Source organism: Geotrypetes seraphini, chromosome 9 (genome assembly GCF_902459505.1).
Source record: "Geotrypetes seraphini chromosome 9, aGeoSer1.1, whole genome shotgun sequence".
Taxonomy (NCBI): Eukaryota; Metazoa; Chordata; class Amphibia; order Gymnophiona; family Dermophiidae; genus Geotrypetes; species Geotrypetes seraphini.
Genome location: NC_047092.1, coordinates 181,509,761 through 181,534,572, shown reverse-complemented (window position 1 = coordinate 181,534,572; position 24,812 = coordinate 181,509,761). Strand labels below are relative to the sequence as shown.

Genomic DNA, 24,812 nt, shown 5'->3' with positions numbered 1-24,812 from the left:
CTCCCCTGATTTTCCATGGATGCCCTCGTGTTGACGTGGGTTCCTTGAAGAAGAAGATATCCTCCCCCACCTCGATACGGCGCGTGAGGTACTTGAATGTCTCGATCATGTCCCCCCTCTCCCTTCGTTCCTCTAGGGAGTAGAGCTGCAATTTATTCAGCCGTTCCTCATACGGGAGATCCCTGAGCCCCGTGACCATCCGTGTGGCCATTCGCTGGACCGATTCAAGTCTCAGCACGTCTTTGCGGTAATGTGGTCTCCAGAATTGTACGCAGTATTCCAGATGGGGTCTCACCATGGACCTATATAATGGCATTATGACTTCGGGCTTACGGCTAACGAAACTCCTTCGTATGCAACCCATGATTTGTCTGGCTTTAGATGAAGCTTTCTCCACCTGAGTTGCAGTCTTCATGTCCTCACTGATGATTACCCCTAAGTCTCGTTCCGCTACAGTTCTCTCTAGGATCTCACCATTAAGAGTGTAAGTCTTACATGGATTTTTGTTGCCAAGGTGCATGACCTTGCATTTTTTGGCATTGAAGTTTAGTTGCCAGGTCCTGGACCAATTCTCCAGTAGGAGGAGGTCGTGTGCCATACTATCGGTCTTGGATTTGTTGTCAGGTCCTGTTGTGTTCTTGTCCACTATATTGCATAATTTGGCATCATCGGCGAATAACATTAATTTACCCTGAAGCCCCTCAGCCATGTCCCTTATGAAGATGTTGAACAAGATTGGGCCCAAGACCGAGCCCTGCGGCACTCCACTTATCACCTCTGTCGTTTCGGAGGGGGAGCCATTCACCACCACCCTCTGAAGTCTACCCCCCAGCCAGTCCCCCACCCATGTAGTCAAGGTATCTCCCAAACCTATAGAGCTCATCTTGCTCAACAACCTGCGGTGTGGTACGCTATCGAATGCTTTGCTGAAATCTAAGTACACGACGTCCAGGGACTCCCCAATATCCAGCTTCCTCGTCACCCAGTCAAAGAAGCTGATCAGGTTGGATTGACAGGACCTCCCCTTTGTAAACCCATGTTGACGGGGATCTCGCAGATTCCCCTCGTTAAGGACCGTATCCAATTGGTGCTTGATTAGAGTTTCCATTAGTTTGCTTACTATTGATGTGAGACTCACTGGTCTGTAGTTCGTAGCTTCCGTCCTGCTTCCTTTTTTGTGGAGTGGAATGACATTAGCCATTTTCCAGTCTAGCGGGACTTTTCCTTTGCTGAGGGAGAGATTGAAGAGTGTTGATAGTGGTTTCGCCAAGGTGTCTCTTAACTCCCTGAGTACTCTGGGGTGTATGTTGTCTGGCCCCATAGCTTTGTGAACCTTGAGTTTGGATAGTTCACTGTAAACACTACTGGGCGTAAACTCGAAGCTGCAAAACGGGTCTATCGAGCTATCCCCTGTTGGTAGCTGAGGGCCGGATCCCTGCGTCTCACGGGTGAAAACTGAGCAAAAGTATTCATTTAACAGTTTAGCCTTCTCGGAGTCCGATTCTACATAGTTCCCGTCCGGTTTCCTAAGGCATACTATCCCTCCTGTGTTCCTGTTTCTATCACTAATATACCTAAAGAATGCTTTATCGCCCTTTTTGATATTCTTTGCTAGATTCTCCTCCGCCTGCAATTTGGCCTCTCTGACTGCTGTTTTGACGGTTCTTGACTTGGCCAGATAGTCTTCCCTGGAGCCCTGCTTCCCTGAATGTTTGAAAGAGATGAATGCTTTTTTCTTCTCTTTTATGAGGTTGGAGACCTCCGTAGAGAACCACTGTGGTTTGTTTTTTCTTCGTCGTTTACTTACAGATTTAATAAATCGGTTTGTTGCTTCGTGTATGGTAGCTTTCAGTGTTGACCACAATTCCTCTACATTATCAGTCTCTGCTTGGTTTTGCAGCGCCTGATGGATGAATTCCCCCATGTCCTCGAAGTTGGTGTCCTTGAAGCTGAGGACCTTAGTTAATGTGTTGGATTTGGTGAAACCTTTTCTGAGGTTAAACCATACCATGTTGTGGTCACTGGATGACAGCGTGTCTCCCACAGAGACATCTGTGACACTTTCTCCGTTGGTAAGTATTAGGTCTAGAATCGCTTGATCCCTAGTTGGCTCCAAAACCATTTGCTTGAGTCTTGCTCCCTTTATAGAGTTTAATAGCCTTCTGCTGCTGCCGGTCGCTGAGGAAAGTGTGTTCCAATTCACGTCAGGCATATTGAAGTCACCCATCAATACTGTGTCCCCACGCAAGGTGATATTCTCTATGTCCTCGATTAATTCCATATCAAGGTCTTCCTGTTGCCTTGGAGGTCTGTATACTATGCCAAGGTACAGGCATTTGTCCTTTCCCCTGGCCAAATTTACCCAAAGGGATTCCCCTGTGTACCTAACATCTGTGATTCTGGTAACTTTGATGTCATCTTTGGCATATAGTGCTACCCCTCCTCCCATTTTGCCCTCCCTGTCTCGGCGGAACAAATTGTAACCCGGTTGGGAGCAGAGTGTGGGCGGAGCACCTACTTAGCTTAAGAGGCCCCCACTTACCTCGGCTTCAGAAAATCACTCAAAACCTACCTATTCGGCAAACAAGACCCCTAACAACCCCCCCCCCCCCCGCTTACATTACTACACCCCCCCACCCGCCCCCACTCTTCTCCTCCCCTTAATTGCTCTCCTCTCCCCTATCTCCCCTCCGCCAGTCATCCTCCGTTAAGTTCGATTAACACTGCTTATATCCGATAAACTATTTATATCGGATAAATTGTCTTGACATGATAAAATGCTGTAAACCCTGCTTTAACATTTGTTTTTATCTGATAAATTGCTTAAAATTGTTCAAACTGTTTGTAAATCTGCGTGTCAACGCAGATACTACTGTAACTGATGTAAACCGCCTAGAACTCTCCGGGTATGGCGGTATATAAGAATAAAATTATTATTATTAGCTAGTTAGGGGCAATTTTCACTCCGCTAACCAGCTAAGTAACTGCCTAAAGGCCCCCTTTTGCAAAGCAGTATTTGGCTTTTTTTTATCGCCGGCCGCAGCAGAAAAAGCTCCGACGCTCGGAGAATTCCTATGAACGTCGGAACTTTTACTGCCATGGCCAACAATAAAAAAACGCTAACGCAGCTTCATAAAAGCGGGGGGGGGGGGGGAGTTAGGACAACAAAAAGGCTGTCCTAACTTTGGGGTCTTTTTACTAAGGCGCGCTGACCGATTTAGCGTGCATTAACCGACTTAGTGCACGCTAATCGATTTAGCACGCGCTGAATCGATTGGTGTGCGCTAAATCAGTTAGCGCGCTTAGTCAAAGGACCCCTTTATGGGCTAAAGTTAACCCAGCACCACTCTGAGTATTGGCCAGTGCCCAGTTAACTCACGGGAGACTGCTCATACCCAGATAATAATAACAACTTTATTTTTATATACCGCCATAACATAAACAGTTCTAAGCGGTTTACAAGGAAAGTTGGGTAGTTAAAATGCGCTTCTAACTACCCAACAAAGTCTAAAATGCTTCTAATTTACCCAACACTTATCACCTTAAGATCTCGACTTCTCTTTGGTAATTCTTATTACCCAACATCTATCACCTAAGATCTCGACAACTCCTTGGTACTTCTTAAGTAAATATTATGACATCGCTTATGCTATTCCTTCAAACTTTTAACGTAATTTTTGGTAACTGTGATGTAATCCGCCTTGAACCGCAAGGAATAGAAATCACTAATGTAATGTAATGTAAGAGACTGTATACATTACAGCGAACTTTCGAATTTACATTGGCATGTTAAGTTTAGTCAGGTTTATTTGGAAGCGTATTGAAAGTACATCAGGTCAAGATCATCACATAACATAACATAAAAACTCACTTGTATACCGCAAATACCGTTAAGGTCTATGCGGTTCACAGAGATTAGCATTCAAAACTGGAAGCCACGCAAGCCCTGTCATTGAATATCCAGGGTCAGTTCAGCCCACGGCCATAAGTGGCTCAGATGCCGCTTACTGCTGCAGGCTGAATATAGGACAGGTTCAATTTTCGTGTCCCCGCATAGGCGGAAATTGATATCGGTTTTGCCTCAGTTTGGAGGCTTAATAAATTGTGCTCCGCTTTGTACATGTGTTAAAGCCCCTAAATCCATGTGCTAAGCTTAGTAGATAATTGTTTATTGTTTATTTTAATTATTTGATTAAACGCCTTATCGATTCTACAAAGCGTTGTACAGAGTAAAAAAATTTTTTTTTCCTTTAGACAAACAATATTACAATTAATACATACTTTTTAAAAAACTACAGGCGAACTATAATACATACAAAGTTGTTGTGGACGAACGAACAAAAGACACACAAGGTAAAGAGGGAAGAAATACAATAGTTATAGTAAATGGAAGAAACATTAATGGAAAGTACAAAAGGGCAGGGAGATTAAAAAAAAAAAAAAAAATAAATATTGTAGAATCAGAACGGAAATGAAAATCGATAATAGGATGTTTTGCTCAGTGCTTTTATTTTTTTTCCCCATAGGAACTGCATCTTTGACTTATGCGCAGACTTTGAAAGCACAGCCCTGCTTTGCAGTAATCTAGGCCAATATGCCCTGGCCTGCCAAGAGGCTGGCATCACCCTAGGGGACTGGAGGAAGAACAGTCGATGCGGTAAGAAGAAAACCTGATCGATGGCTTCTCGTCATTGCTAAAATTTCTTTTTCTTTATGGTTTGTGACAGTGTGGAACCGTGTGCTAGTAATCGAAGGTTAATGCAGGAAAAAAAAAACTTCTTTAGTTTGGGTTGGAGGGAAAAAGTTCCCGATCTCCAACTCCAACCTGACTCTAAAAGGAAAAATGATCTCTTTGCCGACTACAGTACGCAGTTTAGGTACATGGGTAGATTTCACTCTAGACCAGGGGTGTCAAAGTCCCTCCTGGAGGGCCGCAATCCAGTCGGGTTTTCAGGATTTCCCCAATGAATATGCATGAGGTCTATTTGCACGCACTGCTTTCATTGCATGCTAATAGATCTCATGCATATTTATTGGGGAAATCCTGAAAATCCGACTGGATTGCGGCCCTCGAGGAGGGACTTTGACACCCCTGATCTATTGGATTTTCCCACTTTACTATCTCTCTAGCTCAGGGGTGTCAAAGTCCCTCCTGGAGGGCCGCAATCCAGTCGGGTTTTCAGGATTTCCCCAATGAATATGCATGAGGTCTATTTGCACGCACTGCTTTCATTGCATGCTAATAGATCTCATGCATATTTATTGGGGAAATCCTGAAAACCCGACTGGATTGCGGCCCTCGAGGAGGGACTTTGACACCCCTGATCTATTGGATTTTCCCACTTTACTATCTCTCTAGCTCAGGGGTGTCAAAGTCCCTCCTGGAGGGCCGCAATCCAGTCGGGTTTTCAGGATTTCCCCAATGAATATGCATGAGGTCTATTTGCACGCACTGCTTTCATTGCATGCTAATAGATCTCATGCATATTTATTGGGGAAATCCTGAAAACCCGACTGGATTGCGGCCCTCGAGGAGGGACTTTGACACCCCTGATCTATTGGATTTTCCCACTTTACTATCTCTCTAGCTCAGGGGTGTCAAAGTCCCTCCTGGAGGGCCGCAATCCAGTCGGGTTTTCAGGATTTCCCCAATGAATATGCATGAGGTCTATTTGCACGCACTGCTTTCATTGCATGCTAATAGATCTCATGCATATTTATTGGGGAAATCCTGAAAACCCGACTGGATTGCGGCCCTCGAGGAGGGACTTTGACACCCCTGATCTATTGGATTTTCCCACTTTACTATCTCTCTAGCTCAGGGGTGTCAAAGTCCCTCCTGGAGGGCCGCAATCCAGTCGGGTTTTCAGGATTTCCCCAATGAATATGCATGAGGTCTATTTGCACGCACTGCTTTCATTGTATGCTAATAGATCTCATGCATATTTATTGGGGAAATCCTGAAAACCCGACTGGATTGCGGCCCTCGAGGAGGGACTTTGACACCCCTGATCTATTGGATTTTCCCACTTTACTATCTCTCTAGCTCAGGGGTGTCAAAGTCCCTCCTTGAAGGCCGCAATCCAGTCGGGTTTTCAGGATTTCCCCAATGAATATGCATGAGGTCTATTTGCACGCACTGCTTTCATTGTATGCTAATAGATCTCATGCATATTTATTGGGGAAATCCTGAAAACCCGACTGGATTGCGGCCCTCGAGGAGGGACTTTGACACCCCTGATCTATTGGATTTTCCCACTTTACTATCTCTCTAGCTCAGGGGTGTCAAAGTCCCTCCTGGAGGGCCGCAATCCAGTCGGGTTTTCAGGATTTCCCCAATGAATATGCATGAGGTCTATTTGCACGCACTGCTTTCATTGCATGCTAATAGATCTCATGCATATTTATTGGGGAAATCCTGAAAACCCGACTGGATTGCGGCCCTCGAGGAGGGACTTTGACACCCCTGATCTATTGGATTTTCCCACTTTACTATCTCTCTAGCTCAGGGGTGTCAAAGTCCCTCCTGGAGGGCCGCAATCCAGTCGGGTTTTCAGGATTTCCCCAATGAATATGCACGAGGTCTATTTGCATGCACTGCTTTCATTGCATGCTAATAGATCTCATGCATATTTATTGGGGAAATCCTGAAAACCCGACTGGATTGCGGCCCTCCAGGAGGGACTTTGACACCCCTGCTCTAGACGATCATTCACAGCTGAATAACTTCAGTGGTTGTTCAATTACTTTTTTTTTTTTTTTAGTCAGATCTGTTTGCTTCTGTCAATTGATAACTTACAGAAATTAGTGCTAACATTACTGTAACATTTTCTATCTTGTTAATTCAAAGTCACTTTTATCACATTTGAAGCTGTTACAAAACAAAGCTGTGGAAAGAAATTTGGGAAGGCAAAATATGATAGAATTTATCCTTTGTTGAGCAGATTACATTTGTTGCCGCTAGAATAAATTTTAAGGTTTTGTGTTTGGCTTTTAAAATTTTACATGGTGATTGTCCTATTGATCAATCCAACTCAATAAAAAAATTGCCCAAATTCACTTCAGTAAGTGAGAATTCCCTCTACCTTCTTCATTAAGACTCCATTCTTCCATTCCATCTTTAATTACATAATTCCTCCTATGTGGAATTCTTTGACGCCATCTTTTAGATGGGAGCCCAATTCTCTCAGATTTAGGAAAAAAAATTGAAAGCCTGGCTATTTCATAAATATGTGGGATAATGTAACTGCATCTAGAGAAAAAGGTTTGGCTCAGTTTTATTAATCCTTTAATTTAATTTCTGTGTCAATTTGGGGAATGTAATGCTTTGAATGGAACATGTTAATCTTTTGCAAAGTGACCTTGAGCTCCACGTATAGACATTATAGAAATGCACTGCTGTTGAGTAATGTAGAACTGCATATGTTAGTTTCTTATTTCTAATCTTAATGTATATTTTCTGTAAACCGCTTAGAACCTAACGGATGTAGCGGTATATAAGAAATAAATTACATTACATTACATTAGCCCTCTCTCATATATATTGCCTGTGAAGACAAGGGGGCATATTCTCTATACAGCGCCCAAAAACTCAGGGCTCCTTTTACGAAGGTGCGCTAGCGTTTTTAGCGCACGCACAAGATTAGCGCGTGCTATAGCGTGCGCTAGCTGAAAAATTACCGCCTGCTTAAAAGGAGGTGGTAGCGGCTAGCGCGCGCTAAAACCACTAGCATGCCTTTGTAAAAGGAGCCCTCAGTGTCGACCAGAACAGCAGGAGAACCCACTCACTATTCACACACCCACCATCCAAAAATGTAAAACAAGGAAAATTATATGACAACCTAATGGCCACCAAAGCAGCTAAACTGGACAGACAAATCACCACTCTGTTGTCATCGACCACAGACTACAAAACCTTCAAGAAAGATACTAAAACCCTACTCTTCAAAAAAATACATAAAACCTATCGAACACGAGCAGTTCCTACCCAAACCCCTACCCACTCTATACCCTTAATATACTCTAATATGCCCCCCCAAGTACCCAACTAATGCAAAATGCCTCTATTTACCCAACACTTAACACCTTAGATCTTGTCAACTCTTTGGTAGTTCATATGTAACTCTTACGACATCTCTTACACTATTCCTGTAAACTTGTATGTAATTTCTGAAAACCTTTATGCAATCCACCTTGAACCGCAAGGTATTGGCGGAATAGAAATCACCAATGTAATGTCATGCAATGTAACAGCACTTAGCGTGATTCTATACAAAGGTATGTGCACCTTACAGAATCACACTACGCGCCATATCTTTTAGGCACTCCCTTTTAGGCCACGGAAACCCGGACCTAAAAACCTGCACTCATCTTCTGTGCATATTGGGCGTATTCCGTAACAGTGCGCCTAAATTTTAGGAACACCTACGATTCGCCCATGCTCCTCCCCTGGCCATGTCCCCTTTTCAGATTCGCGCGCTAGAACTGGCGCGGACCACTTCACAGAATACGCCACGTTGTGCGTGTAATTTTTAATTAGTGCCAATTAGCGTCAATTATGAGTTGTTAATTGCCAACTATCGGCGCCGACTAGCTTGTTAACCGATTAAGGTGTGCACTGAAATTGGCGGTGTGCACTGATTTGCACACAGAACTTAAGGCGCCCATGTCCAGAATCTGGGGCTAAGCGTCCTCAAGCTGATATGAACCTTTTAAAGATTGTTTCTAACTTTCTGCTTCCTGATTTCAACAGAGATGAGCTGTCCTCCTAACAGTAGGTACAGCAAGTGCATGACTGCTTGCCCTGCCTCGTGCAGTGATCTGGCCGCTCCCTCGGACTGTGACATGCCTTGCCAGGAAGGCTGCGAATGCCTCCCCGGATATGTTCTCAGCGGCTTCAGCTGCGTGCCGTACAAAGAGTGCGGCTGTACTTATCTCAACAAGTACTACAAGGTAATGCGCATTCCACAAACGCGTGTTAAGCCACTTGATATTCAGTCCGTGGCGGAAAGGAGTTTTTTTTTTTTTTTTAATTTTTATTTATTCATTTTTGAGTTCTTACAACAAGTGAATTAAACATATTATAATCAATTATCATATGGCACTTGTATTTACAAACAAATCCTCTTATAATATAGAATAAATCCCCCCCTTTTGTCAAAATTCCTATTTCCATATGATATACATTCCCCATCCCACCCCTATATATCTACTACCCATGTGCAAAGATATCTGATCATTAGAATAATTAGTCAATGGTTCCCAAATTTTTTTAAAATTATGAAGATTCCCTTGTTGTAACGCTAACACCTTTTCCATTTTATATATATGACAAACTGAGTTCCACCAAAATGTATAATTTAATTTAGTATAATCCTTCCAATTTTGAGTAAATTGTTGCATGGCGACCCCTGTCAATATTAATAATAACTTGTTATTATTTGCAGAAATCGGACTCTGAGTTCTCATTGCTGTACCAAATAATATAGTGTCATATGAGAGTCCTATGTGGTTTTCTAATAATTTATTAATTTGGGGCCAAATTAGTTTCCAAAAAGCATTTACACAGGGACAAAAAAAAATTAAATGATCTAACATTCCAACTTCTATTTTACAATGCCAGCATCTATTGGATCTAGTACTATCTATCTTTTGTAAACGCGTAGGGGTCCATAAAACTCGATGTAACAAAAACATCCACATTTGACTCATAGATGCTGACCTTGTAGACCTTAATCTCCAGGACCAAAATCGTGGCCATTGAGACACAGTTTTTAAGACGCTGACAGCTGTGGGCTAAATTAAGCCTAGATATTCAAAGCTGGGTTAAGGTCACGTCCTGGCACAGAAAATCAGGGTAACTTTGATCACCTGGAAGATAACTGGGCGCCAGCCAATATTCAGTGGTTACCTTGGCAGATACCCCTCCCCCTCCCCCCCCCCATTTTATTCAGCTGTGATAGAGGTTTCTACCACGGCCCGGAGCGCTAAATGCTCCAACACTCATAGAATTCCTGAGTGTGGGAGCAGCGTCAGACCATTTAGCGCCCCGGGCCGCGGTAGAAACCTCTATCGTGGCTTAGTAAAAAGGGGCCAAATTTAAGACAGTCTTTTTTGCTGTCCTAACTTTATACACTTACGTAACTGGTCAGTGGACTGAAAATCACTCCTAACCAGTTAAGTGCCAGCTCCACCCAAACTCTGCCCCGGTACTAATTGGGTATCACCGCAGCAGTCACAGGCAGTATTCAGTGGTATTACCCACTTACGTACTACCGGATATTGGCAGATGGCCAGCTCAGCATGGTTTAACTGGTCAGGATCCCCACCTACCCAGTTAACCCTTTCAGGACCAAGGGACATATTTGTCCCATAACTTTAAAATCCTATAAATTTTGATTGGGATAGTCTACAGTTCTAAATTTGATATGTACGGATTCCATATGATACTGCCTTTATGTAAACAAACTGGGTCCGACATTCATTCATTAGCGTCGTTGCTAGATTGACGAGAAGATTCACTTGCCACACTGTCCATAAGCCAGAAGTGTGATTTTTTAAAATAAAAATAATGATATTTCACCCAAAAAAATCAATTTTTTGGCATCTGCAAGCCCTTTTTACCATAAAAATGTCGTCAAAACCACAAAAATTGGCCTATGATCCTTATGGTCCTGAAAGGGTTAAACCCTTTTGAATACTGGGCCAAGTGCAGCCTCTCATTTACTGATTTGGGAAGGGTTGTACAAGGATATTATAGGACCTAGATCAGGGGTCTCAAAGGTCCTCCTTGAGGGCCGCAATCCAGTCGGGTGTTCAGGATTTCCCCCATGAATATGCATGAGATCTATTTGCATGCACTGCTTTCAATGCATATTCATGGGGGAAATCCTGAAAACCCGACTGGATTGCGGCCTTCAAGAAGGGACTTTGAGACCCCTGACCTAGATATATCAATCTGGCCGCTACCATCTATCAAGGCTATCTAAGCAGTTTTACAATCAGGTATTTTCCCTCTCTGTCCCAGTGGGCTCACAGTGTATCTAATGTCCCTGGGGCAATGGATAGGGTGACCAGATGCCCGGGTTTCGAAAAGCTGTGTCGGGCAGGAAGGAAGTCTGTGGCCGTCACGCGATGGCTGCACATGCGCGGACTTCCTACCTGCCTGGCAAGAACAGGCAGCGAGGGGTGAGGCTAGGGTGGGCTTGGGGGCGGGCGTTACTAGGCGGGCCTAGGGGCGGGGCTAGGGGGTCCTGATTTTCCGAAAGGAAAATCCGGCAACCCTAGCAATGGAAGATGTCACCCTGAAGTACCGATACCTCCTTGTTCCCTCCCCCTGCCTCCCAAGGACTGTGAAAATACTCATTTAACTTCCCCAGCACCTATGCAATTGGGTTGTGGACGACTCCTGAGCAACCAAGCCAGTTATTTACTACAGACTTCAAATACAAGTACAGAAAAAAAATTATGAAGAGATACAATAAATGTTTGTCCTAAAATATTAGAGGCCTGGTGTAGATGAAAATATTAAATCCTTGGGGGCCGTTTTATTAAAACTTAGGGTGCGCTTATTCCGGTAGTGTGCCCTAAATGCTAAGATGCCTATTATAAACCTGGAGGGTTCTTTACATTTAGCTTGTGCCAAGTTTTAGTAAAAAAGGCCCCATCATTTCTTAAATTCTTAAAATCTGCTTCTATTCCTTTCTCTCCTCTCTTCTACCTTCCAAAGTATTTAGATCAATGCTGTCTTGTTAAAATGTTTATTTTATTTTTATTTTTCCTCTACCTCTACTTTTCACTTCTCTATTACCCTCCAGGTACTTTAGTTAGATTGTGAGCCTTCGGGACAGGAAGGGAATTTTTCAAGTACCTTTCTTATTTCTAATCTTAATGTATATTTTCTGTAAACCGCTTAGAACCTAACGGATGTAGCGGTATATAAGAAATAAATTACATTACATTACATTAAATGCACAATATATACTGTGTGTTCTCACAAGGAGCTTTCTTTGCTTTTGCTATTATTTTTAAGGCCGGAGAAAGGTTCACCACAGATGACTGCTCTCAGACATGTACTTGTACAGAAAGCTCCACTGTCAACTGTCAGAGGACTCGGTGTTCCCCACAAGAAGTCTGCACCATCGCAAATCTCACACGTGGCTGTTATATTCGTAAGTCCAACTAACAGAGTAAAGGCCAGATTCTATAAGAGGCGCCTACAACAATTAACAAGCTCAAAATTGGGGGGGAAAAAAAAGAATTGGCCCTTAGGTGCCTACCCGATTCTATAAAAGGTAACATAGTACATGATGGCAGATAGAGACCCGAATGGTCCATCCAATCTGCCCAACCTGATTCAATTTTATTTTTTATTTTTTTTTCTCCTTAGCTACTTCTGGGCCAGAATCCAAAGCTCTGCCCGGGACTGTTCTTAGGTTCCAACGACTGAAGTCTCCGTCAAAGCTCACTCCAGCCCATCTACACCCTCCCATCCATTGAAGCACCTTGTGACGTCTAACACCTAAATGGGCGTGTTTGGGGGGGGGTGGAGACAGAGATGGGCGCTGCTAGGCACGATTCTCATAAGCCGCCTGCAATGTAGGCCAGTAAAACCCTGGCCTACATTACCGGCGCCTAAGTTCTGTGAAAGGCGCCGTCAGACGCGATTCTGTAAATGGCGACTAAGCGGGATTGGCATGCGGCTGGCACTTTTTTGTGTAGGCGCCTAGCTGATTTATGTGCTGTTTACAAAAAAATGGCCCTAAAGGGTTAACGGCATACTGATTCTGGCTAGCAGCTGTATCACTTCTGGCCCTCATGAGCGTTTGCGGTATTTGATGTTAAGTTACGGAACACGCTGCCAAAGTTTTTAAAGTTTTTATTAAAGTTTGATACTAACCCTTATCCAACTTCTAAGCGAATTTACAGATAAAATAATCGGGAATACAAAATAAAAACACCAAGAACAATACAATTAAAAAAGAGACTAAAACAACATCAGCAAATGGTATATCACAAATAGGACAAATTGAACTAAACTAACATGATAGAGAAGGAAGATGGGGAAGAAATACAATTGATATAGGATAGAAAACAAATACGGAAAGGACCTCTTCTCCCTTGAAAAGAGGAGATTGAGAAGGGACATGATCGAAACATTCAAGGTACTGAAGGGGATAGTAGATAAAGACAGGTTATTCACCCTCTCCAAGGTAGGGAGAACGAGAGGGCACTCTTTAAAGTTGAAAGGGGATAGATTCCGTACAAACGTAAGGAAATTTTTCTTCACCCAGGAAGTTTCTAGACAAAGTTGGACAAGTTCCTGCTAAACTGGAACGTACGCAGGCTGGACTCATTTAGAGCACTGGTCTTTGACCTGAGGGCCGCCGCATGAGCGGACTGCTAGGCGGGATGGACCACTGGTCTGACCCAGCAGTGGCATTTCTTATGTTCTTATGACAAAAAGAAAGGGAATGCTGAGATCTGATTCTTTTGAAAGGAGAACTTGTGTAAGCTAGAGTAAGATTTAAATATTAAAGACATCTTTGAATAAATGGGTCTTAAGAAGGCCTTTAAAGCAGTCTAAGTTATTTTCTGCGCTTACTGGGGCTGGAAGAATATTCCAAAGCTGGGGGGCCACTACTGAAAAGATATCTTGATGCTTGGTACCTATTATACGTAGAGAGGGAATAGCAATTTTAAAAGCTCTACTAATTAGTGAATTTAAAACAAACATCGTGTAATTAAACTCTGGAATTTGGTGAAAGCAGTTAGCTTTGCAGGATTTAAAAAAAGATTTGAATTATTTCCTAAAAGAAAAGCTCATATGCCATTATTAGAATGGGCTTTGGAAAATCCACTGCTTATTTGTAGGATAAGCAGCATAAAATCTGTTTTTCTCTTTTGGGATCTTGCCACTGTTGGAAACTGGATACTGGGCTTGATGGACCTTCAGTCTGTCTCAGTATGGCAACTCATGTTCTTATGTATCCAGAAAAGAATAAAAATAAATCATTCCAGATCTGTATTACTGTGCACAGCTTTAAATGAGCTTAATTCTGTTTGTTTGTAGCTGGTCCCTGCCTGGAAAATCCATGTAAAAATGGAGGTACATGTGTTGAAACCACTATGGAAGGGAAAAACAAGATTGCATTTTGTCAATGTCTAGAGGCATATCAAGGTGATGTCTGTGAAGCTGATAAGCCAAGAGGTAAATTACTATTACAATTCTTATAACCTGTCATGTCAGCAAAACAATAAGATGAGATGGGAATTCCATCCAGCTGACTAGTTCAGTGAATGAGACAAATATCAAGAGAGGAGTGGAGGAGGCGTGTGATTGGGCCAACGGTCATTACCCATCAACTCTCCACACACCAGGGGATTCTAGTCTTCTCCTCGCCACCAGGCACTGTTAGAACAAACACAACACAATTAAAACACATGACCATTCATACTCTTCTAAAATCCATGACTGGGTCCGTCCAGGCTCCTCCTGGTCATCACCAGGTCCTCCCTGGACTCCATTCTTCTCCAGATCCTTCCAGGTCCTCTCCAATCCTCACTGGCCCTCTGGGTTTTGGGCAGCTTTCAGTACCATTTACCGGTTCTCCGCCGGTCCCTTACCAGAGACCTTTGGTTAATGCTTTTGGGGTCTACCAGGCTTTTTACTAGGATTCCTGCCAACTCCCAGTACCATTTACTGGTCTTTCCACTGGTCACCACCAGTCCTGCTGGTCATTCACCAGACACCCTCAGCCTTGGACTCTTTGGCCTGCTTGTGGGGCCACTGTCGGTCCCTTACTCCCTGGCCTTTTTGGCCTGGATACTTCACTGGTCCCTCTGCTGATCATCAAGCTTGAGTACTTCCTGGACTCCAAGCTGTACCGGGCCCTCTGGCTACTTCTTCTTCCAGACCCACTTCCAGTCACTCAGGCATCTTTTCCTGGACTCACACCCTAAGAACTCCTTCTAGTCACTCAGCTGGTCTCTCCTAGTCACTCACACAACCCCACCAAGTCCCTTGCCAGTTGTCAAGCCTGAGTCTGCCCTTTGACTTCAAGCTCTACTGGATGGGCTGGTCTATCAAGTTTACCAAGGGTTAGGCTGAAGCCATCATTCCTCCCTTTGAGGGTCATCTAGCTCCTAAAGGAGCTTCTGTTCTTCTCAGCTCTCTATACTGGAGCTGTTCTTTTCAGTACCCTTTTCCACTCAGGGTGAATGGACATCTCCCAGATGTCTTTGCAGCTCTTCTGCTGGCCTGTGACAGGAACTTCACCCTGTCACAAGTAGCCTAGTGGTTAGTGCAGTGGGCGGAGATCCTTGCAATCCTGGTCAAGTCACCTAACCTTCTGTTGCCCCAGGTAACACACAAAAAAAGATTGTGAGCCCACTAGGAACAAAGAAAGTTATTACATATACTTCCAGATTCTATAATGGGTGCCCAAATTTGGGTGAGATCTGTGCCCAAATAAATTAATGAGCTATTAACAATCATTTGGGTTTGTGCATGAGTGTGGCTGTGAGCGATGCTATAATTATCAGTGTGAAACCCAAAAGGGAGTGCAGGCACAGGCAGGTCAGGAGTATTCCAAAGTGTTATAGAATCTGGGAGTAAAACCAAAAAGAAACCATTAGAACTGAAGTAAAATTGCAACAACAAAACCGAAAAAAGAATTGCAGAAAATGTACATCAGAGGGAAGGCTTCTGGGTCAGCCATAGGAACTGTGTGTAGGAGCCACTGCCCGCGGCTTTTGTCAAGAGAGAAACGACTGCGGCTGGAAGGAGGAGGAAGCCATCCGGTGTCAGGTCAAAAGCACGCCGGGACAAAGGCGCACGCAGACAATTGAGCGCAGCGCGGAGGTGCGCCCCGCAGAAAATTACTGTTTTTAGGGCTCCGACGGGGGGGCCGTGGGGGGGGGGGAAACCCCCACTTTACTTAATAGAGATCGCGCCGCGTTGTGGGGGGTTTGGGGGGTTGTAACCCCCCACATTTTACTGAAAACTTCACTTTTTCCCTGTTTTTAGGGAAAAAGTTAAGTTTACAGTAAAATGTGGAGGGTTACAACCCCCCAAACCTCCCCCCCAACGCCGGCGCGATCTCTATTAAGTAAACTGGGGGAGCTCCCCAATAAACCCCCGGCGGAGCCCCTAAAAACTGTAATTTTCTTCGGCGCGCGCCTCCGTCTTGCGCTCAGTCGTCGGCGCGCGCCTTTGTCTTTCGCGGGGTTGTCTATGAACACGGAATGGAGGGAGAGAGGGAAAGAGAGGGGCCAGTTGGAACACCAAAGGTTTATCGAGGACCCCCGTTCGTAAGTGCGAGTCCGGGTTAAAGTTGGGTGTTCTTAAAACGGGGACTGCCTGCACTTCAGAGTTGCAGAGGCTGTGGTGTAATCTGACAAGTTTGGAAAGTATTCTTAGATGACCAGGTGCTAGGATTGTACAGAATCTAAAAGGAACAGATGTCATTTTCAAGTGTTCTAATAAACTGTAGGATGTGTGGCCAATATCTGTTTTCTTACCTAGGAGAACCATTTAATCCAACTATCTACATTGTGGTGGGTACCGTGCTTGCTGTTATCCTCATCAGCGCCATCACAGCACTGGTCCTTTGGAGATGCAATGCCAGGTAGAGAATTGTTTAAATAAGTATCAGACTTGGCTTTCCAACGTATGCTTCATCTTGGCATTGTGTTGGGAGGGGGGGGGAGGGGGGGTGAACATACGAACAAAAGAATTGCCGCTGCTGGGTCAGACCAGTGGTCCATCGTGCCCAGTGGTCCAGTTCGCTCCCGCGGCAGCCCTTAGGTCAAAGACCAGCGCCTTATTTGAGTCTAGCCTTACCTGCGTACGTTCTGGTTCAGCAGGAGCTTATCTAACCTTTTCTTGAATCCCTGGAGGGGAAAAAGGTGATGGGGGGGGGGGGTCGGGCGGTTTCTATTGGTTGGGGGGAGGAGAAAATCGAAAATGTTGTTCCTGTTGATCGTTCAAAACTGTTTTGATCTTTGCGCTATGTGGTTTGTTCCTTATGGTTGAACAATAAAACAATTTAAACTAAATAGGAATCAGACTTGGAAACATGTCATTCCCCAAATTCTGTATATGGCTCTTAAGGTTGTGTTGCCCCATCGTGAAACCGCCATCGGCCCGTTCCACCCCTCCCCGTACCTTACTCTTTATGGGCTCTTTAAAATTAGGGCAGGAGGGTTCCCACTCCCTCCTGCCATATCTACAAATACTAATCCCCTCCCAACAAGTAACCCTAACCCCCCTCCCTCCCGGATCCCCCCCAAAAATTTGCCCTGCAGCCGTGTTGAAAAAAATTATGGTAGGAGGGTTCCCACTTTCTCCTGCCATCGGTTCCACTCAACTCCCTGATGCCATTCCCCCCCCCCCCCCGGATGCCCCTTCCCCGTACCTTTAACGGAGCAGGAGGGGTGCTCAATCCCTCCTGCTCCAATGCCTCCCACGACGAGTCTGAGGCCTTAGGCCACGCCCCGGTTGGGGGCATGTCTCCGATCGCCCCCCATTTGCATGCAGATGGTTGGCGAATCGGTCGGCCTGCCTCCAATCGCACACGGATCGCACACGGATCAGAGGGTTAGTGAATCTAGCCCCAAGTGTTATGTGCCATGTCCAGTGCACAAAATTTAAAAGGAGGTGTGGCCAGGGGGTTGGGCAAATCATGGGAGTTCCAACTGCTTGGTGTAGGCATTTAGGCCTGGTTCTAGCTGGTCTTAATGGGTGTACCTAAAAGCTATGACACACACTGGCTCCATGTGTGATTCTATAAAGTGCACATAACTTTACAGAACTGCACTTACAGTCATGCTAGTTGGCACAGATTTTTCTTAGATGCCATATATAAAGTCACTTTGGTATCGGCATTACCGCTGAGTGAACCAGCTGGCCCATGCATCAGTGTTAGTAACCATTCTGTAAACCATAAGAAAATGGTCAAAAATTGTCAGGATAACGTCAATATGACTTTGTTGGGATGCCACTAGCCAGGCCTGTGGAGTCGTTACACCAATCCTTTGACTCCGACTCCATAGCCCTACCACTAATGGCAAGAAATACTACATCAGTGCTATGAATTATTTCTACAGCGCTATACAGAGTCACAAAGAAGACGGTCCATGCTCCAAAGAGCTTACAATCTAAACAGGATGTCGTGAAAGAGTTTTAGCAGTAGTTTTGGGTCTTTCTTGACAAAGCAGCATCCAGTCTCTGCTTTATTAAATAGACGTTTAATAATCTTGTTCAATAACTGACACATGAACTTTCAGAAACTATATAAATTAAGCTAGTAGGATCATTACAGGTCACAGCAGAGAGGTTAAAGTAAAATAGTCCCCTGTACGAAAGTACCAAATTGTGAATAACTTATTGCAGACTATTAGCAGGGCAGTTTGCCCAGTGACATAGTAAGGGGGTCGGACCTCTCTGGGTGCCGTCTTAATGGGGTTCACCGGCACCTCTCCAACGCCCCCATTCCTCTTTGAAATTTTCCCAGCACGAGCAACTACGCCAGCCTGCTGTTCACGCCGACTGGCTTCCTCTTAAATCACTTATGGGTCGTGGGGCTAGGAAGCGAAGATTTAAAGAGGTGCAGGGGTAGGAAGGGAGGGAGCGTGTGTGGTGGGGGACACAGAAAGAATGGGGGAGAGGGTTGGTGTGGAAGGGCGGGATGGGTACGGAAGGAGCTGGCGGCGAAGAGGGGAGCGCCACCCCCCCCCCCCCCCGGGCATCTCCTCCCCTCGCTCGCTACGACAACCATTGCCTTTTCTGAATTATCTTTACTTCCTAAGGCTGGGAACTCATTTACCAACTGAAAGTGGATGGATGGCTGAGTTGGCCACATGCTGGCTACCTGAAATCAGGCTGTAGACACAGTAAGGAAGCTAAACTATTGATTATACCAGGAGGCTTCCAGAGCATAGAGAAACTTGCTGCCTCCTTCCCTCCCTTCCCCCCTCCCCCCCAAAAAGAAAGAAAACCTACTATGACAACCAGTAGTTTCAGCAAAAAGGACTGAGGAAGACTGGCATGGAAGTTGATGTGCCTTCTCAGACCTCTAGCATAGAAAAATGAAGAGATAGAAATTGTTTTTTGTTTTTTTTAAATTGACGGCAGAAAAGGGCTATAGCCCATCGAGTCTGCCCATACCAATGACCCACTCCCTGACTTTTACTCCCCTATTGATCCCATGTGAATATCCCATTTTCTCTTAAAATCTGACACGCTGTTGGCCTCAATCACCTGCTGAGGCAGCTCATTCCAATGATCGACCACCCTTTCGGTGAAGAAGTACTTTCTAGCATCACCCTGAAATTTCCCTCCCCTGATTTTCAGCGAGTGTCCTCTGGTTATCGAGGGCCCTGTAAGACTGAAGATATCATCTTTCATCTCTATACGCCCCGTGATATACTTAAAGGTCTCAATCATGTCCCCCCTCTCTCTTCGCTCCTCCAGCGAGTACATCCGCAGTTTTTTTTGTCTTTCTTCATATGTGAGATCCCTGAGCCCCAGGACCATCCTGGTAGCCATTCGCTGAACCGATTCAATTCTCAACACATCTTTCCGGTAGTGTGGTCTCCAGAATTGAACACAATACTCGAGATGAGGTCTCACCATGGATCTGTACAGTGGCATTATGACTTCAGGTTTGTTCTTAGGGTATGTTCTTAGGGTAGTGACTGGAGAGCCTCCTTCCCCTTTTATACCTCATCTGATAGGTTTCAGTTCCAGCCTGGCATACAGGAAATTTAGGAGAATAAAGATCTGGTCTATGAATAATTTCAATATGTGGTGAAAATGATTGCTCATGGTCAAAATGCTTCCTAATTAGTAACATCATTTTTCATTCATACTGTACTTAACCACTGTGCACCATTTCTTCTGATTACTCTTTGTAGGAGGAAGAAGAAAAATCCTAAGGGATCACGTGCAACAGATTACTTTGTGAATGGTACAGAAGACAGATTGGGCTTCCGCCAAGAACCAGGCTGGGCAGTCAATGCTGCATATGATGAAGAATAAGACAACTTAACCAGTGTCATCTCAAATGGGATTGTGTATCCCTAATTTTTAATTATGGGCAATACTATAATTAGTGCATTGCCATTGTAATTAAAGTCTATGGTTCTGATGGATTCTTTTGACGCTTTTCATCTCAATAAATTACTTATTTTGGAGTTTTCTTGAGAAGTTTGTTCTATGTAACCCAGGTCCTGCTTACCAAAGCCTCTGGGCATCAACTAGCTCTTCGGAACGAATACCCAGCCCAGGTGCTTACAAAAAAACAATTTCAGGGTATTGAGCTGGGCATAGGCCGGGGCCGGACTTACCCATCAAGCGCAGAAGCCCTCCAGGCGCAGCCCCGAGCTCAATGAAGTTTGTGTAGGGGCAAGACTTGGGGCAGAATGTGACAGGACTGGGGCCGGGCGAGATGCTCTCTTTTTTGTTGTTTTTATGTTATAACATTTTATTGAAGAAATGCAATAAATACATAATACATATAACATAATAATATAACATAATAATATAAAAATAGTCATTACATTCAAATTGACCATATTAACTTATAATAAATGTTTATCATTCCTTCAAAATAAATTTTTTATATCTCTCAATATGTTCCCTCAATTTCCAACCCCCCCACATATTTTAAACAGGACTTATTCATAAATTTTGTTTAGAATTATAGGAGTTTTGATTGAGCACAATTAATTTATAACGTTTTTGAGCACAATTAAACAATGTTTTACTATGAATTAAACTGCAAAGAACATCCTCCTACATCACATTTTTCATTTGCATAAACATTTTATCATTCCTCCAACATTTATTTTAATATATCTAAACTATTTTTCCCTATATCCCTCCTTATTACTTTATATATATATATTAAAATCATTCCAATTTCCCTCCCTACCCTAGAATGAAAGGTGACATAAAACATCAAATAAAAAACAAAACAAAACATTTTTTTATATCTAATATAAAGTATTAAGAATCATACTTCTTGCTTTCGAGGATAATTTTTGTATATAAGGATCCCAGATTTTTAAAAATAATCATGTTCTTTTAGGAAATTTACGAACCTCAAAAACCTCAAATAAAATTAAACAATGGAATTGATTCCTCCAATGCCAATAATTTGGAGGATCTTTTTGTAACCAATATTGTAATATGCATTTATGACCAATTATACATGCTTTTGGAAAAAGAATACATCTTTCACGTCCAAAAACCCCACAAGCTGCTGCCCTACCAAACAACACACCTTTTGGAGATTCAACCAATTGACAATTCCATAATGACCCCCAAAATAATAGGATGGCAGACCAGAAAGATTTTTTAAGAGGAAATCTGTCAACCCTAGTAATGGGTAAACATGAATTGACTGGATATTCTTTCGAAAAGTACAAATACTGGGGGACCCTGCATGAAATTGTACAGTGGAACATTGAAAACACATTTTTTCACTCAATGCATAGTTAAGCTCTGGAACTCTTTGCTGGAGCATTTGGTAAAAGCAGTTAATGTAGTAAGATTTCCAAAAAGGTTTGGTTAGGGATACCAGACGTCCGGATTTATCCAGACACGTCCTCTTTTTAGAGGACGGCCCAGATGGCTTTTCAAAACCTGGCACTTTGTCTGGGTTTTGAAAAGCTTTGAGCTCGGGGCCGCGTCTGGAGGGCATCGGTGCATGCACGGATGTGACGCAGTGATGTCACATGCACGCGCATTTGCGTGTGATAAAAATAATAATAATTTTATTTTTATATACCGCTATACCAAAAGGTTCGAAGTGGTTCACAACAGAGAAGTTAACACATAAAGTGTAGATAAAATAACAGAGATAAAAACAAGCAGTTAAAATTGAAATACAGCGGTACCTCGGTTTACGAGTGCACCGGTTTGCGAGTGTTTTGCAAGACGAGCAAAACATTTGCAAAATCGGTGCCTCGGAAACCGAGCATGCCTCTATTTGTGAGCAGCGCCCCCCGCGATCCGGCACTCTCCCCCCCCCCCCCTGCGATCCGGCACCCCCCCCGCTACGATTGGGCACCCCCTCCACCGCTTCTTACTGTCATCTGGGCACTGGCATGTCCTGTGCGTTGGTGCCGGTGCCCGAAGATCGGCCTCCTCTTCTTGCTGGGCCTTGAGCATCTGCGCATGCTCAAGGGCTGCGAGTTCACGTTCTCTCCGAGATTCTCGGAGATCTCAGAGAGAACATGAACTCGCAGGCCTTGAGCATACGCAGTTGCTCAAGGCCCAGCAAGAAGAGGAGGCCGATCTTCAGGCACCGGCACCAACGCACAGGACATGCCGGTGCCGGTGCCCAGGCCCAGATGACGGTACGAAGCGGTGGGGGGTGCCCAATCGCGGCGGAGGGGTGCCCTGTCACGTTAGGGGGGGCGCCGAATCGCGGTGGGGGCCTTTGGGGGGAACAATGCCGGTTCTCGTGGGGGGGGGGGGATAGAGCAGCGCCGCTGGCCTCGGGAGGTGGGAACGTATCAAAGCGAGTTTCTATTATTTCCTATCGGGAAACTCACTTTGATAAACGAGCATTTTGGATTACGAGCATGCTCCTGGAACGGATTATACCACTGTACATCAATTAGAAACATAGGTAATTTAAAAACGGAACGCATTAAGATATCAGCCTATTGACCAGGTGTGTCTTTAAACAGTTTTCTGAAATCAAAAGAAAAAGTAGCCTCTAGCATAGTTTTTCCAAATCACGTATTCAGTTTGGTGGCCTGGAATGAGAAAGTTCTCTCAAAGAACTTCTTATAATGACAAGATTTTATAGAGGGATAATTAAATAGGTTAATCCTACGTGTACTCTTTTTGGAGTGACTCAAGAGAAAGTGAGAAGCAAGATAGTCTGGTAGCATCCCGAAGACTGCTTTATAACAGATGCAAGAGAACAGGACTCTGGACTCTACCGGCAACCAGCAAAGTTTTTGATAAAAAGAAGTAATCCAAAAATGAGGCGAACAGCCGTATTCTAAACCAGTCTCAGTTTTTTAAGTGAAATCTGTTTTTATTAAACAACCATAACAAAGGTAAACAGCAGGACAAAGATATTTCAAATATTGAAAACAAAGCTCCCTACCCCCAAGAGGACTGGACTCTGATGTCCTCTCAGGTTACAAAGTATCCCAACCCCCCAATGCCCCCCCCCCAAACCCCTCCAAACCCCGCCCAGAACCCCACTCCCCCCCAACCCCCCCCCAAAATCAGACAGGCGGGATGGAATACGCTTGTAGTCTATTCAAGATACGACTACGAACCCGGGGAGGCAAACTGTCCAAATAAGGAGTCCAAATATGAACAAAGTTTCTACTCCTTCGGCGGGAGGAAGAAGCCAGAAGGGCCTCCCAGCCGAGAAGGGCATGTAATTTATTCCTCCAGTACCAGAAGGAGGGAGGAACCTCCGCCAGCCAGAAATTCAATATACATTTTTTCCCCAAAATATAGCATTTGCTCAAAAACAATTTCTCCGCAGAGGTGTACACAGAAAACAAGGAAAAATGAGCAAACAACATATGATATACAGAAACAGGAACAGAAACTCGTAAGAGACCCTGAAGAAAGGAAGCCAGGACCCCCCAAAAGCTCTGAATACTCTCACAACCCCAAAGACCATGAAAGTATGAATTCACCTCAGTAGGGGGTATCTCAGTTTTTTGAGTATTTTCTTGTAAGCCCCTAAGTATACAATGTTACAATAATCCAAAATACTCAAAATAGAAGACTGGACCGGTAGCGCTTGCGTATGATGTCACCGTGTCACCTCTGTGCATGCGCAGATACTCTCCAGACGCGGCCCAAAGAGACGAGGATTGTGTGGGGCCAGGGTTGAGGGATGGAATGAGGCAGGGCTGTAGGTGAGATGGGGGTGGGGCTTGGCAGGAACAGGGTGGGGCCGCATATCCTCTTTTTGCCCAGCAAAAAAAATCTTGTGGCTCTAGGTTTGGAGGAGTTTCCTGGAGGAAAAGTTCATAGATCTGAGGGAAGCCACTGCTTATCCCTGAGGTTAATAGCAGGGAATCTTGCCACTTTTTGGGATTCTGCCAAGGTACTTGTGACTTGTGACTGTGGCCTACAGAGACCTGTGGCGTAGTGAGCGTGAAAGGCGCCTGGGGCTTTGGCGGCTTCCTCCCCTCCTGCCATGCACCGTTTCCCTTCTCCCGTACCTCTGTAATGTTCCTGGCACGAGCAGCAACCCCCAACCTGCTGTCGCGCCAGCATCGGCTCTTCCTCTGACATCACTTCCTAGGTGCGGGTCCAGGAAGTGATGTCAGAGGAAGAGCTGTCGCTGGTAAACCAGCAGGTTGGGGGTTGCTGTTCGCACCAGGAATGTTACAGAGGTACAGGGGAAGGGAAGCTGTGCATATGCATGCCAACAAGGGGGGTGGGGGGAGCAGCGAGGGGGGGAGTGGAAAGGTGCCTGCATCCTCACCAAGACGGCGCCAAGGGTGGACCGCTTACTATACTACTGAGAGGGACCATTGGTTTGACTCAGTACAGAAATTCATGTTCTTATGAATAGCAATCCAAACCAATCTGTCCCCAGGTGCTCAAAAAGCATACATCAAAAATAACATATTTTCTATTCTTTACATGAAGGAAATTTTAGGGCCATCATTTGTGAAGCAGGTTCCTACTACATGTCTCCCTCAAAATCCGTGGGTTTAGTAACTGCAAATTTGGTTATTTGCAATTTTTTGCCCCGGACAACCCCCTTGTTTTTTTAAGGCAGAAACGCTGTGTCCCGGACCTCCCCAGACCTTAC

The 24,812-nt window shown here is 44.5% G+C and overlaps 1 protein-coding gene across 1 annotated transcript in view; it reads left to right on the top strand.

Moving 5' to 3' along the window:
• The window catches only part of LOC117366936 (IgGFc-binding protein-like), a 164,457-nt gene extending 144,261 nt beyond the window's left edge, over positions 1–20,196 (top strand). The window contains exons 86-91 of the mRNA XM_033958996.1: positions 4,527–4,657; positions 8,753–8,952; positions 12,032–12,170; positions 14,072–14,209; positions 16,526–16,628; positions 19,918–20,196. Of these exons, the coding sequence (XP_033814887.1) occupies positions 4,527–4,657; positions 8,753–8,952; positions 12,032–12,170; positions 14,072–14,209; positions 16,526–16,628; positions 19,918–20,041 (835 nt within the window). The 3' untranslated portion in view covers positions 20,042–20,196. The remainder of the gene's footprint in view (positions 1–4,526; positions 4,658–8,752; positions 8,953–12,031; positions 12,171–14,071; positions 14,210–16,525; positions 16,629–19,917) is intronic.
• The last annotated feature ends 4,616 nt before the right edge of the window (positions 20,197–24,812 follow it).